The 13874-nt window shown below is 50.3% G+C and overlaps 1 protein-coding gene across 1 annotated transcript in view; it reads left to right on the plus strand.

The window, feature by feature from the left end:
• The window catches only part of LOC117361547 (serine/threonine-protein kinase NLK2-like), a 41203-nt gene extending 28052 nt beyond the window's left edge, over window positions 1-13151 (plus strand). The window contains exons 9-11 of the mRNA XM_033947019.1: window positions 4474-4672; window positions 12205-12298; window positions 12550-13151. Coding sequence (XP_033802910.1) covers window positions 4474-4672; window positions 12205-12298; window positions 12550-12598 — 342 coding nt within the window. The 3' untranslated portion in view covers window positions 12599-13151. The remainder of the gene's footprint in view (window positions 1-4473; window positions 4673-12204; window positions 12299-12549) is intronic.
• Window positions 13152-13874: the final 723 nt, after the last annotated feature.

A 13874-nucleotide genomic window follows, 5' to 3' on the forward strand; every position in this document is an offset into this window, starting at 1 on the left:
GAGCTCAAGGCAATTCGCTTGGCTCTGAGGGAGTTTGCTCCATTTATGGAAAGGGCCCCATTATGGGATGTTCTCAGACAGTACTATGGGCAATGGCATAAGTCAACAAACAAGGGAGAACTTGCAGTCAGCAGCTGTCAAAGAGACCACCCTTCTCATGACATGGGTTGAGAAATACCTTCCTTCCTGTCGGCAGCTCACATTGCAGGGGTGTTGAATGTGCAGGCAGATTTTCTCAGTCGCAATGCGCTGGATCCAGGAGAATGGGAGCTCTCAGAGGAAGCATTTCAGCTAATTGTGCTTCGCTGGGGTCGTCCTCAACAATTTGATAGTGACCAGGCTCAATTCCAAGGTGGGCCCGTTCTTCAACCGATGGAAGGAACCCGACAGTCTAGGTCTGGATGCCCTTCTCTTGCCTTGGCTTGCCGACGTACTGTTTTATATGTTTTTGCCATGACTGAGGGTGGGTCACATCCTCAGAAGGGTGGCTTCTCATTCCTGTCCAATCATCCTAGTTGCTCTGGATTGGTCTCGGAGGCCCTGGAATGCAGACCTGATCTGGCTGCTGGCTGGGCAGCCGTTACCCCTTCCACCCAGTTGGGGATTGCTTTATCAGGGGCCAGTGTTGATAAAGGATTTGTCTCCCTTTGGGCTTACGGCGCAGCCCTTGGGAGGTCAAAGTTGAGATGCAAAGGCTATGATGCCTCCATAGTCGCCTCACTTTTACAGGCCAGGAATCGCTCAACTTCAGCCACGTATGTCAGGGTATGGTGTACCTTTGAGACAGTGCTTCAGTGGCTCTCATTCTGGTATTCCTCCAGGGTGGTTCTGGATAAGGGTCTAGCCCTCAGCACCCTGAACCTTCAGTTAGTGGCATTGGCTGATTTGCTTTCAAGGTCAGGTGCAAAATTTCTCCATTGTGGCACACCGGGATGTGGTCAGGATTTTGCAGAGGGTGGGCCGGCTTCGGCCATCTCTCCGTCAAGTGTACCCGGAATGGAACCTCAGTTTGGGTTGCAGGTATTGCAGCAGCTGCCCTTTGAGCCATTTCAGCGGTCATCTCTCAAGATTTGACATTGAAAACAATTTTCTTGGTGACAATTTCTTCGGCTCAGTGGATTTCAGAGCTGCAAGCCTTGTCGTGCCAGGATCAGTTTTTGTGCTTTACCAAGGCAGGAGTGTTTCTATGGCCAGTTCCATCCTTTCTTCCAGAGAGAAGATTTTGGGATCCAGTTCAAGATCCAAGGCCTCCTAGATGAGCGTCGAGCTCTCGCCAGATATTTGAAGGTCACCAATGATTTCCAGAAGTCGGATTGGTTGTTCGTTCTTTTGGGCAGTCAGAAGTGTGTTGGTTGAAAAAGGCTATTGGTTCAGCATATTTGTTGTCAGGGAAACAACTTCAGCCTAGTTGCGGGCCCATTCAACTAAGCGGGTGGCGTTGTTGTGGGCAGAAACGGCACTATTGTCACAGGTGGAGATTTGCAAGGCAGCTACCTGCTCATATGTGTATCCTTTGTCTGACATTACTGGGTGGAGGTGAGGGCACATTCAGACACTAGGTTTAGAGCAGAGGTTTTGCGGGCAACGGCTCCAGAGGCCCTCCTTTGCTAAGGTCTGCTTTTGAACACCCCTATGGTCTGGAATAGTGGGAAGGACGCTATGGAAGGAGAAATTTGATGTTACCTGATAATTTTCTTTCCATTAATCCTTCACACTATTCCAGAAGCCCTTCCTCTTTCTGTACATTTTTGTTGACCATTTCATCCTTTGCTCACCGGCCTTTTGGTGGGTGAGGTGAGGTGGTATGGTTCTTGCTGGGTTGGTCTTTAAATAAGAAAAAAAAAAGACAGAGGAAAAGAGAGATACATAAGGACATTAAATATTCAGTGTACGTATGCAAAATTAGCCTACTAGGGTACAGCTGTAGGTATGGCATGGATGATAACTGGGATCCTCTTTCCCGGGTATTCTATGTGAATGAAAATACTAAAGGGCTGTGGTTTGGTAGGGCCTACAGTATATAAGGCAGCTCTTTCTTTGTGAATTCTATCTCCATTTGCTGGTCGATGAACAGAACTATCACACTGCTCTGAAATAGTGTGAAGGATTAATGCAGTGTATTGCAAACTGTGGGCCAGGGCAAGATTCAGGGTGAGCAGCGAGACAGCGCGGAGGAGGAGAGGCGTTGGCGCCGGCTGACTGCCTACAGGACATGCCTCTCGCAGCGAGAGGCACATCCTGTAGGCAGTCGGCACCTCGCTTCCTCTCTGTGCTTCTTCTCTTCCAGCACTCCCCCCCCCCCCCTCCACCACACTGGTGGCTCAGGGCTCCATCTGGAAAGCCTTTGCACATTTCCAGATGACTTGAGCCACGGCCTCCAGTTTAGTGTGCCGCAGCTTTGGAAAGTTGGCGAGACACTTATCTAAAGGAAAGAAAATTATTAGGTAAGACCTAATTTTTCTATTTCTGACATCTTTAAGTCAGCACTATCTGCTTTCTGACGCCTGCAGTGTGTGTCTGCAACAGGTACACATGCCAGTGCAAATCAGTTTGGGATGAAGACAAGCTGTGCACAAACATTTATATCCTGAGAAAAAATTGCAGCTGTCTGAAGATGTTTATATGGCAGGGAGGACACTATACCATTGTTCCCTCTTGTAACATTCATTTATAAAATCAGAGAGCATAAGATGGCAGAAATTGGTGGCCTGAGGCAGGATGGGACCTATGGAGGACCTCCCACATCATCTCTGTTGATGAGATGAGGGAACTGCCAGCAGATAAATTGTCTGCTTTAGTAGAACAATCATCTTATTTCTAAATAGGGTCCTCTCTGAGTTTCCTTTATCTGGATTCCAGAAACATCACTATTCTCTGTTTTAAAAGCATTTTCATTAATTTACTTACAACTGGTTTGTTTGTTTGTTTTATTCTTGACACATAGACGACTGAAACAGTTTCCTTTCTGGTCTGCCTGGTTGTTATGTCCTTTTTAATTTCTATAGCGTTCAGCTACGCTTATACACACTCATCGCTTTTCTAATCAAGTGTCTTGTGCTGGTTCATAGTCATATATTGCACCATCCTCAGATTCATTTGGAAATTCATGCCTAATCTATTCTTTCAGTATCTTTCTTCCTGGATCTGGTGGACTGTCCACATATTGAGCAGACTACCTCCTGTTTTTGTGCTCCTAACATCTTTCTTATAGAATAGACTTCCGCCTAATGATCCCGCCAGGCCACCATCCTGATGGTCATTAGAAGAAAAGCACAAAATTCATTTGTCCAAATTGGTTTCTCCGATACCTAATTCTCTTAATGTGACTGTATTCAGATGTGTTTATTGCTGTTAACTCTCACAATGCACCCAGACTAGGACATTGTGTGTATATATTTTTTTAAAAAACACCTTTTTTTTAACTTCTGTTATTTAAAGTCTGCCATCAGCATTGCTGTAAAACACTGACCATGCTGAATTATCCAGGTACCACTGCTGTTTGATGCCAGTACATGGCTAACTCTGGACAAGTTAGGGCTGCTCTGCTGCGACAACTCCTACACTGTTTGCCATTTGGTGTTTTCTTCTTTCTCCGTGCTTACCATCCATCTTCTATCTCTGTACCTTCCGTTCCACTGACATATCCAACATTTCTGTTTCTTTCCCAGTGTCTACTATATGTCTATATCTGTCTCTCCCCTCCATTATCATGTACAACATTTCTCCTTCTCTCTTCTCCATGCACTATATGCAGTATTTCTCCCTCTCACCCTTTTCTACCTCTTTGTTGCATCTCCCTTCATCTTCTCCAGCCCATGTCCAACAATTCTTCATCTCTCCCCACATGTGCCACAGGTTTCCATCCCTCCCTCCCATCCCCTTGTGCAACGGCAGTGGTGAAGCAGCGCCAAATTGGCTGTTTGAGGTTTGCTCTGCCAGGCCTTCTTTTCTGCGTCATCAGTGATATCATCAGTGATGCAGCAGAGAGAAAGCCCCGGCAGCCAGGCCACAAGAAGTCTGTTCACTGCCAGCACCACTGCTGCTTTAGAAGGCAGGCCCAGAGGCATGCGAGTTCCTCTCTTTGTCAGCAGCCTTAACTCGATGCTCTGCCGGCATCGGGCTTTCCTTTCTGTTGGTCCCACCTATTTCCTTCTTCCACAAAGGCAGGACCCAGCAGAAAGGAAGGCCCAACACTGTCAGAGCATTGAAATTCCCGGAGCATGATGCTGACCCCAGGAGCACCTCCTCTTGGTCTGCACCCAGGGTGGACCATCTCCCCCCCCCCCCTTGGTATGCCACTTGTACCTTTGCCTCTTTTATTAAACAATGTAAATTAATAAGAATGGGATATCTCTATTATATTTCTGCGCATAAAAGATTAATCTGGTTACCATATTCTGAATGGTCTGTATACATCTATTTATAAATGTGAAATATGATTTTAATTCTGGAATTTTTGGTGGGCTGCTGCAGCTGAAGCGGATTTCGGCAAAGGATGCACTGACTCACCCATATCTGGATGAAGGGCGATTGCGCTACCACACCTGCATGTGCACCTGCTGCTTCTCTGTGGCTGCTGGTCGTGTCTACACTGCTGAGTTTGAGCCCAGTGCCGGCCCTAAGTTTGACGATTCCTATGAGAAGAACCTGGTCTCTGTATGGCAGGTCAAAGGTGAGTACACCTCAAGAAAGGAAAATTGTAGAGGCTGGGGAGAATGAGGTCAGAGCTGTAGTTGAGATAGCTTGTACAGTTTGGGCCTGATTTTCTAAAGTGCGCTAATCTCGAAAGCCACCTAAGAAGTGGCCACCAATTGCATTTCAATCATTCATCAGCGTCCTTTATAGAATCTAGTCTTTGTTTTCCTAACTGACACCTTAAATGTAAGCCAGCATTTTACAGGCCTACATTTAAGGCATTGGTTCTCAACCCTGTCCTGGGGGACCCCCAGCCAATTGGGTTTTCAAGATATCCCTAATGAATATGCATAAGACATATTTGCATACCTGTCTCCTCCATTATATGCAAATCTCTCTCATGCATATTCATTAGGGATATCCTGAAAACCCAACTGGCTGGAGTCCCCTAGGATAGGGTTGAGAACCACTGATATAAGACATCTGTCTTGCACCTATGGAGATTCAAAGGGATGCTTGCGGATGCCCAAGACAACTTCAAGTGGAAACCATGCCCACATCAGCCTTGGGTGTCCATAAGCGTCCCTATGTGTCTCTGTAGGTCGTTCACCGCATCCATTTTTTTTTTTTTTAAGTGTTCCAATTGGCTGGTAAGATAGCAATAGGACGCCTACCGCCGCCTACAATCAGGATGCTGTTTGTAGAATCAGCCCCTTTCTGTTTTTCACATCAATTCTCTAGTGTTCAAAGATCAGAATTGTAGTCTGGAATTTTTTGCTGAGGGCCGCTCATGGTGGGGGAGGGGCTTCTCCTCCCCCAGCCTTAGGCTTTTAAAAGGAAGAGAGAGGTAAAACATTGTAGTTAAAGTTGGCATGTCACCCCCTGCAAACTTTCTTCCAGCAGAACACTGAAAAGTGTAGTTACTTACCTGTAACTTAGGTTCTCCGTGGACAGCAGGATAGTCGGCCACATATGGGTGTTGTCCCAACAGCTCCCAATTTGCGGATAAGCTCTCCAATAGCTCAGAGAGATTTTTATTTTTTTCTCTCTCTCTCTCTGAGCACGTGCAGTGCCTGGGCCCCACTGGGCATGCCCGTGCCCTACCCATTTCTCCCCTGCTTCCCCCTAATCCCCAGGATGTTCCTAGGTGTGGCCAGGTCGGCCATATGGGGAGGCGGGTGGGTTGTGTGGCTATCCTGCTGTCCACGGAGAACCTACGTTACAGGTAAGTAACTACACTTTCTCCTAGGACAAGCAGGATGAGTCAGCCACATATGGGTGACTCGCTAGCCGAGGGATGTACTGAATGGACCTGCGCCTTAGCTCTATGTGCATCCCTCGCCTGGCTGTGGAGGCCGAGCCGGGCAGGGTAATCAGGCAAAGCAGGCTCAGTTGTGCAAACAAGGTTTTTTAATAAAGTGCTGTGTTAACTGGGCAATAATACTCGCAGAACAGTGCAACTGGTCAATAACAGTCAAAGAACAGTGAGAAAACCAACTGGTCAACAGTAACAATTCGGAATTGCATGTGACAATTAGTACTTGCATATTGAACCTTCAGCCTAGACATGTAGTACTGGCAGGCCAACTTACTCAGTATCTATGCCCCCCTACTTGATCAGTGCTTATCAAGGCTTTGATAGTGGTTGGTGTCCCTCCTGGGAGGGAAGGGCCGCTTGCAAGACTGTTTGGCCGAATGCATTTGGGGCGTGGAATGCTATGTTGAGGCAGTAGTGCTTGGTAAAGGTGTGCAAGGAGGACCAAGTGGCTGCATTGCAGATGTCCTCTATTGGTGTATGGTGTAGATGAGCCAGAGTGGTGGCTACGGCTCTGAGCTGGTGGGCATGGGCTCCCACTGGTGGTTCACGCTGCGCTCTTCTGTAGGTGAAGGAGATGCACTGGGATATCCATCGCGAGAGCGTGCGTTTGGTGACCGGCCGTCCTGGTCTGTTATGGTCGTAGGAGACGAACAGTTGTAAGGCTTTTCTGGTCTGTTGTGTCCTGTTGATGTAGATGGTCAGGGTCCGCACACAGTCCAAGGGGTGTCGCTGAGGTGGCTGCGAGCCCCCCTGTGAGGGAATGTAGAGTGCAGGGAGGATGATAGACTGGTTGATGTGGAACGCTGACGCCACCTTCATCAAGAATTGGGGATGGGTTCTGAGCACCACTCTGTCTTCATGGAGAAGTGTGTAGCGGGGGTGATGGACCAGGGCCTGGATCTCGCTGAAATGTCTGGCCGATGCGATGGAGGTCAGGAAGAGGGTTTTCCAAGCAAGGAATCTGGGGTCTGCCTCCCCCAAGGGTTCAAAGGGATCGAGGGTGAGCTGATGCAGCACCAAGTTCAGGTCCCATCCGGGCGGTGGTGGTCTGACCGGTGGGTGCAGATTGGACAGTCCCTTCATGAATTTTGCGAATACCGGGTCTCGACCCCGGTGAGTTGTCAAAGCCAATGTGGTACGCCGCGATCGCACTTAGGTGGACCTTGATGGAAGTAGGTTTTAGGCCCATCTGAGATAGGCTCAGTAGGTACTGCAGGATGTCTGGTATGGGGCAGTTGTAAGGGTCTCGCTGCGTGTTCGCGCACCAGTAGCGGAACCTTCTCCATTTCAATCCATAGCATTTTCTGGTTGAAAGTCTTCTGGCTGTCATGAGAATGTGCTCCACGTCCTGTGGTAGGTTCATCCTCTCAACGTCCATGCGGTCAGGGCTAGGGAGCGCAGGTTGTGGTGGAGGGTAGCGCTCCCGTGTTGTGTTATGAGATCTGCACTGATCGGGAGGTGGAGAGGTGGGTGAACTGCTATCTGTTGCAGGAACGGGAACCATGGTTGCCGGGGCTAGAACAGGCAATCATGATCACCGTTGCTCTGTCCTGGAGGATCTTCTGCAGGACTTTGGGTATGAGAGGTGTTGGCGGATAGGCGTATAAGAGTCCGTGGTTCCAACTCAGGGACAGGCCATTGGGACTGAGACATCGATGGGTCGGTCTCTTTGAGCAGAAGGTCATGCATTTTGAGTTCAGTTCTGTCGCAAACAGGTCGATGCTCGGTGTACCCCAGGTGCTGAAGATCTTCTTCGTCACCGCTGGGTTGAGAGACCACTCGTAGGGGTCCAACTGGCGGCTGAGGCTGTCGGCTAGGACGTTCTGCTACCCCGGGAGGTAAGTTGCCTGGATGGGGCATTGAATGGCGTTGGCAAACTCCCATATGCGGCAAGCTTCCTTGCAGAGCAAGGCTGACCCTGTCCCCCCCTGCTTGTTGATGTAGTACATGGCCACCTGGTTGTCTGTCTGGATGAGAACTGTCCTGCCTGTCACCCATTGTTTAAAGGTTTCGAGGGCGTTCCCTATGGCCCTGAGCTCCAGTAGGTTGATATGGAGTGAGGACACCTGGGCAGACCATGTGTCTCCTGTGCGAAGATGGAGAAGGTGTGCCCCCATCCATGTTTGGAGGCATCCATGGTGACCACAAGCTGGTGGGGTGGTGGTCTGAATGGTTTCTTCTTTGCTAGATTTTCTCGGGACATCCACCAGTGAAGCGTCTTGTGTATGGTTCGGCGAATGGGTATCTGGGTGGTCAGTGGTTGGGTATGCTGGTTCCAGTGACGTCTGAGGTGCCATTGCAGGGGTCTCATGTGTGGTGTGTTGGATAACAAAGACCTCGGCCGCCATGTGGCCCAAGAGGGAACGTGCTGACGATGAGCTGCTGGCAGTGCTGGGCCAGGGATGTCATGGCGTCGATCCGGCAGTCCGGTAGAAAGGCCTTGGTCTGTGTGGTATCGATGACTGCCCCGATGAATGATATCCTTTGTGTGGGTATCAGGTGGGATTTTTTGTAGTTGATGAAGGAACCCCAGTTCTTGGAGGAGGGTTATGGTGATTGTCAGGGCTTCCTGGACCTCCCCTGGTGAGCGGGCCACTATCAGTCAGTCGTCGAGATAGGGAAGGACGCATATTCCCTGCAGGCGAAGATATGCCGCTGCCACGGCCATGCACTTTGTGAACACTCTTGGGGCTGTCGAGAGTCCAAAGGATAGGGCTTTGTACTGGAAGTGTCTCTCTTTGATCGTGAAGCGAAGATACTTCCTGTGAGCTGGATGGATAAGCACATGAGTGTAGGCGTCCTGTAGGTCCAGCGAGGCTAGCCAGTCGTTGGGCTGTATCAGGGGCAGGATTGTGCCCAAGGAGTGCATCCGGAAGCGATCTTTGTGTATGCACTTGTTGAGGTGGCGGAGGTCCAGGTTTGGGCGTTTGCCCTTGTCCTTCTTTGGCACGAGAAAATACCTGGAGTAAAACCCCTTGTTGATCTCCTCTGGTGGCACCGCCTCTATTGCTTCTGCCTGAAGCAGGTCCTCTGCTTGTTGCAGGAGAACAGGATCGTCTGCAGTTGGGTGCCCAGCCCGCTGCGGTGGTTTCTCTGGAGGGCGGGAGTCGAACCGTATGCGGTATCCCCGTTTGATGATGTTGAGAACCCACTGGTCGGTGGTGATTCTAGACCAGGCACTCACAAACAATCTGATCCTGCCCCCCACCGGCCCCTACTGGTTCGGGGAGTAGTCAATGGTTCTGCTTTTGCTTTGGGGGGCAGTCTGCCTTTGATTGCCCCTGTCCCTTGGGCGACGCTTGTTCACGTAGGAGTTGCTATATGGCTGGGTGCGTAGGTTCCCGGACTGCTGCCAGCATGGTGTTGCAAAGTAGCTTCTGTTGGCAGTGAAGGGCTTGCAATTCCTCTGCTGTCTTCGTGAAGAGCCCAACGTTCTAGGCCGTCAGAAGCGAGGGTTTGAAGGGTGGTGCAGTGGTCTTTAATGCCGTCGACTGTCTCTTTGACCTTATCGCCAAACAGGTGTTCTCCTGTGCATAGAGCATCCGCCAGGGGTTCGTGGAGGTCCTCGCGAAGCGCTGATGCACAGATCCAGGCCAAGCGCTGGGCTAGGATGGCTGTTCCCCCAATGCGGCTGGATGTCTCGAAGACGTCAAAAACCGCCTTGAAGAGGTGCTTGTTGCATTCCCCTTGGTCATGGAGGAGGGATGAGAGAGAGTCCTGCACCGGCTTGGAGGCGAGCTGTAGAGCCTGTTTTATCTTTTTTTGTATGGCCTCCTGGTACAGCATCATCTGGAGCTGGTGCGCGGCGATCCGTGCGTTAAGCATCACGCCCTCGAAGGTCTTTTTCCCCATGGAATCCAGGGTTTTCAGGTCCTTCCCAGGCAGAGCGTTAGAGGACGATCGCGCTATCTTGTGTCTCTTGAGTGCTGAGGCTACCACGATGGAGTTGTGTGGCAGCTGCGATCTGTCAAACCCCGGGACCGGGAGGACCTGGTACTTCGCGCTTAGGCTCCTAGATGTGGGAAGCCCTGAGGAGGGGGTCCGCCAAATCTTGTCTCTGCAGTCGAGGAGGTTCTTGTGAACCGGGATCGCTACTGGCTGTATGGGATAGTCCAGAGATTGCAGGAGGCCGTCATCCTCTGGCATGGGTTCTGGTGGTCCCCCCACATGGATCCCAAGGAGGGCAGCGAGTTTTTGGATGAACTTGGGATAGGCTAGGTCCTTGGGTTCTTGTGCAGGGGGCTTCATTGTCGTCTGTGTTTGAGATGGCGCAGGGGATCGGTCCGAGTTGTAGGCGTTCAGGAAGCTGTCGTTAGATTCGTCCCCCATGTCAATGTCAGTGGCTCTGTTACCTTGTAGAGCTTGGGCGCTGCTCATCTGGGTGCTGGGCTGCTGCGGTGTCTGGGGGGTCCCCTGCTGAGCGAGAAGCTGGGTCAGGAGCTGGACCAGTTGTTGATGGTCAACCCCCTGGCGGGTCATCTGACGCTCCGGGTGGGGCATTCCCTCCGAGCAGTCCTTGCGTCGCTTGGTCGGTGGTGAGGATGCAGAAGGGCTGGAGGGAGATGGTGTGCTGTATGGTCACCTGCTGCCTCTCCCTCTGGGTCTGTGTCCTGCAGGGGAGTGGTGATTGTGCCTTCTGTCACCCCTGCTGCGGCTGTGATGATAGTGGTGGCGGCAGTAGGACTCCCCCCCCCGGGGAGATCAGGAAGCATCCCGATGCTGATTGTGCCAGTGGGGGGAGTGCCAATTTTCAGCCCTGCAGCGTGCCTCGTGCCACGTTTTCTGGCTGCTTGTAGCCGAGCCGGCATCCTGAGATAATCGGGGAGGCATGCCCTGGCTATTTCCCAGCCCGCTGATGTCAGCGATGACGGGAGGAGGGATTCCCCGATGAGTTCTCTCTTCGGAGAGGCAGGTCTGGCTGATGGTTGGCTGGTTGTGCCGGAGGGGAAGTCCTGGGCGGCGATCCTCCGTTGCTGGGAGGCATTGCTGATCGGGGATTGGCTCCTCCGTTGCTGGGAGGCGTATTAGGCCGGTAGCTGGCTGCTCCTCCGTTGGTGGGAGGTGTGGGCTGCGTGCAGGCTGGTTTCTCCCCGGGCTCCCTTTCCATTCGCTGCTCCCTCGTTGCTGGGGGGCGTGGCTTCACGCTGGATTGGCTTGTGGAGGAGCAGGGAGATGGCGTCGCTTCCAGTCCACACTTGAGGGTAAGTGCGAGACCGGGTGGCGCCCCAAGCGATGTGCCCATTTGGGCAGAAGCCGATGGTGCTCCGGATGATTTCAGGAGGGGGGGCCGGAGGGCGAACTCCATTGGGCTGCCTGCAGGGGCTGGCTGTAAGCGGCAGTATGCAGGAGCTCCGGGAGAGATTTCTCTGCCGGACCGGTTGCAGGCGGGGGGATTAGCTGAGCCAGGGCGTCCTGGAGGCTCCTTACCGGAGTAGTTTGTGGATCCCCCGCTGCTGCACTCCGTTGAGGATGGCTGCTGGAGGAAGATTCTCGGGCCTCACTTCTCTTCAAAAAGTCTCTTAGTGCCCTCTTCCTTAGCTTGCGTGCCCATGGAGTCAGGCGGACACAGTGCAAGCAACACTGTTCCTCATGCGCTTGGCCCAAGCAGTGAACGCACAGATCGTGAGGATCCAGTGTACTCATCCTTTTCCTGCATCCCGGACATTTCTTTGATGTTTCTGGCATCTTCAAGATGGTTAAGTAGAAAAAGTTTTGATTGTAGAAAAAGTGGTGGTGGAGAGATGTGGAAAAAATCCGACCGATGGGAATGGGCGGAAACTAAAGACTGGGGATTAGGGGGAAGCATGGGGGAAATGGGTAGGGCTCGGGCATGCCCAGTGGGGCCCGGGCACTGCACGTGCTCAGAGAAAAAAAAAAATCTCTCTGAGCTATTGGCGAGCTTATCCGCAAATTGGGAGCTGTTGGGACAACACCCATATGTGGCTGACTCATCCTGCTTGTCCTAGGAGAATACCTCATCCTGTACTGGGCTGAAATTGCACAATAACAGCTATGTCATTTCAGCTGAGTGGCATGAGATGAGCTGCTTAAGTGTTCTTCCATCTATCAAAGGCGGACTCAAGTAATTTAAAAAAAAAAAAAAAAAAGTGGGAGTCAGCACAGCGACTTGACTAAAAGTGAGTTTTGTTTGCTGCGTTCTGCTTTTGTTTTCAGTGTATGCAGCTGCTGTACCCCCCCCCCTCCAGCATTGTGCAGAAAAAAATGATTATTTTTGCTTTCTTGTCTTCCAGAACTAGTGCATCATTTTATAACTGATCATCAACAGGGGAAACAAGCACCACTCTGCATCAACCCACAATCTGCAGCCTTCAAAACTTTCATTCGGTGGGTAGAACCCCCAAAGCCAGTGCTATTCCTTTCCCTGCCGTCTGCTGGGAGCGGCTGGGACTGCAGGGATTGAGAATCCTTCTGTGTTATTGACTATGTGGGAAATAGCCTCCTAGCACCACGCTCGGGCATTGGTTATCAAATTTTACCACCCTTTGCTAAATCTGCTGCCTGTCAATAGGAGTGAGTACCATTGAGTATTTTCCTTCTTCCTGATTTGTATCCCTGTTTTTCTGTAATATGCACAGATCCACCGCTTGGCATTCCTCCAAGGTATCCAAGAAAGAAGAAAGATGAAAGTTGCTTATGCATGAGCCAAAACAAACCCACAAAACGAAGAAAACGAGGGAAAAATTTCCTAAAACCTGGAAAAATGGAAGGATTTCAGCAGAGGGAGTTGAAGGGAATTCAGTGCAGTCTTGGCACAGAGCCAGAATCTCAGTGGCAACATTAGAGGTCCTTCATATTGTCTGCTGATTAATTAAGCCCTTACACTGAATGTGCTTGGTAATTTTTTTTTTTTAAATGTTTTAGAGTTTGTGTTCTTAACTCTGCTCTGGCAGTTCCAATTGTCTTTGTTTTTTTTCCTCTTTTCTTGCCTGCAGTGTCTTTTACCCTTTCCTCCTTTGCAGGTGGGATATGCAAATACTCCACAGTCCCTGTTTATGTTTTTGGGCATGTGTGTTGTAAAGCAGATCCACTGTAAATAACTAAGTCTTGCCTGTGGCAGCATACTAGGGGTCATGAAGTGATCATTATGTGGCATGTAAGTCCACTGCAAGTATTCATCGACCCCTCCCAGAAACTCCTGCTGTGCAAAGTGGGTCCACTTTTTGGGGAGGTTTTTTTTGAGGGTTTTTTTTTTTTTTTAAATAAATGTGCTACTACTTTGTAGAGCTTCTCTTTGTCTTTATACTGATGAGAAGTCTTGCTTGAACACTCAGTACAGTCTCTGTAACTGAATAATAGCAAATACTACCAGAACACTCCACCTGTCTACACAGTCCTGGAGTATTGGCACCTAGGCTATCGTTTGACACCCCTATTCCACTCCACTCCTCTGCCCCACCACCTCCTCCTTGTGGTGCTTTTCATGTTCTTTTTCAAATGCTGCTTTTAAGGAGGCAGGAATGGAAATAGAGGAGGACATAACAGTTTATTTCTACACTCTCTGGAGTAGAGAATGACACGGGGACAAATTTTTCCACATCCTGTCCCTGCGAGTTTTATCACTGCCCCTGCTCCATTCCTGTAAGCTCTGCCTTAACTGCACAAGCCTTGAGCACTTATGATGTTAAAGTGTTTGAGGCTTGTGCAGATGAGGACAGAGCTTGCAGGAATGGATCAGGGACAGTTTGCAGGAATGGGGCAGGAAAAGAACTTGCCGGGATGAGAAAATGAGCTCCTGCTGGGACGGGGAAAAATTTGTTCCCGTGTCATTCTCTACTCTGGAGTCATCACAGCTCAGGTGCACGTGTGTTTGTTTGAATTTTAGCCTTCAATTACCTTAACAAATGCTTTGCTTGTCGCAGAATCTCAATATGCTTCCTCTCCTGCAAGTGACAGAATTGTG

This window comes from Geotrypetes seraphini, chromosome 5 (assembly GCF_902459505.1).
Source record: "Geotrypetes seraphini chromosome 5, aGeoSer1.1, whole genome shotgun sequence".
Classification (NCBI taxonomy): domain Eukaryota; kingdom Metazoa; phylum Chordata; class Amphibia; order Gymnophiona; family Dermophiidae; genus Geotrypetes; species Geotrypetes seraphini.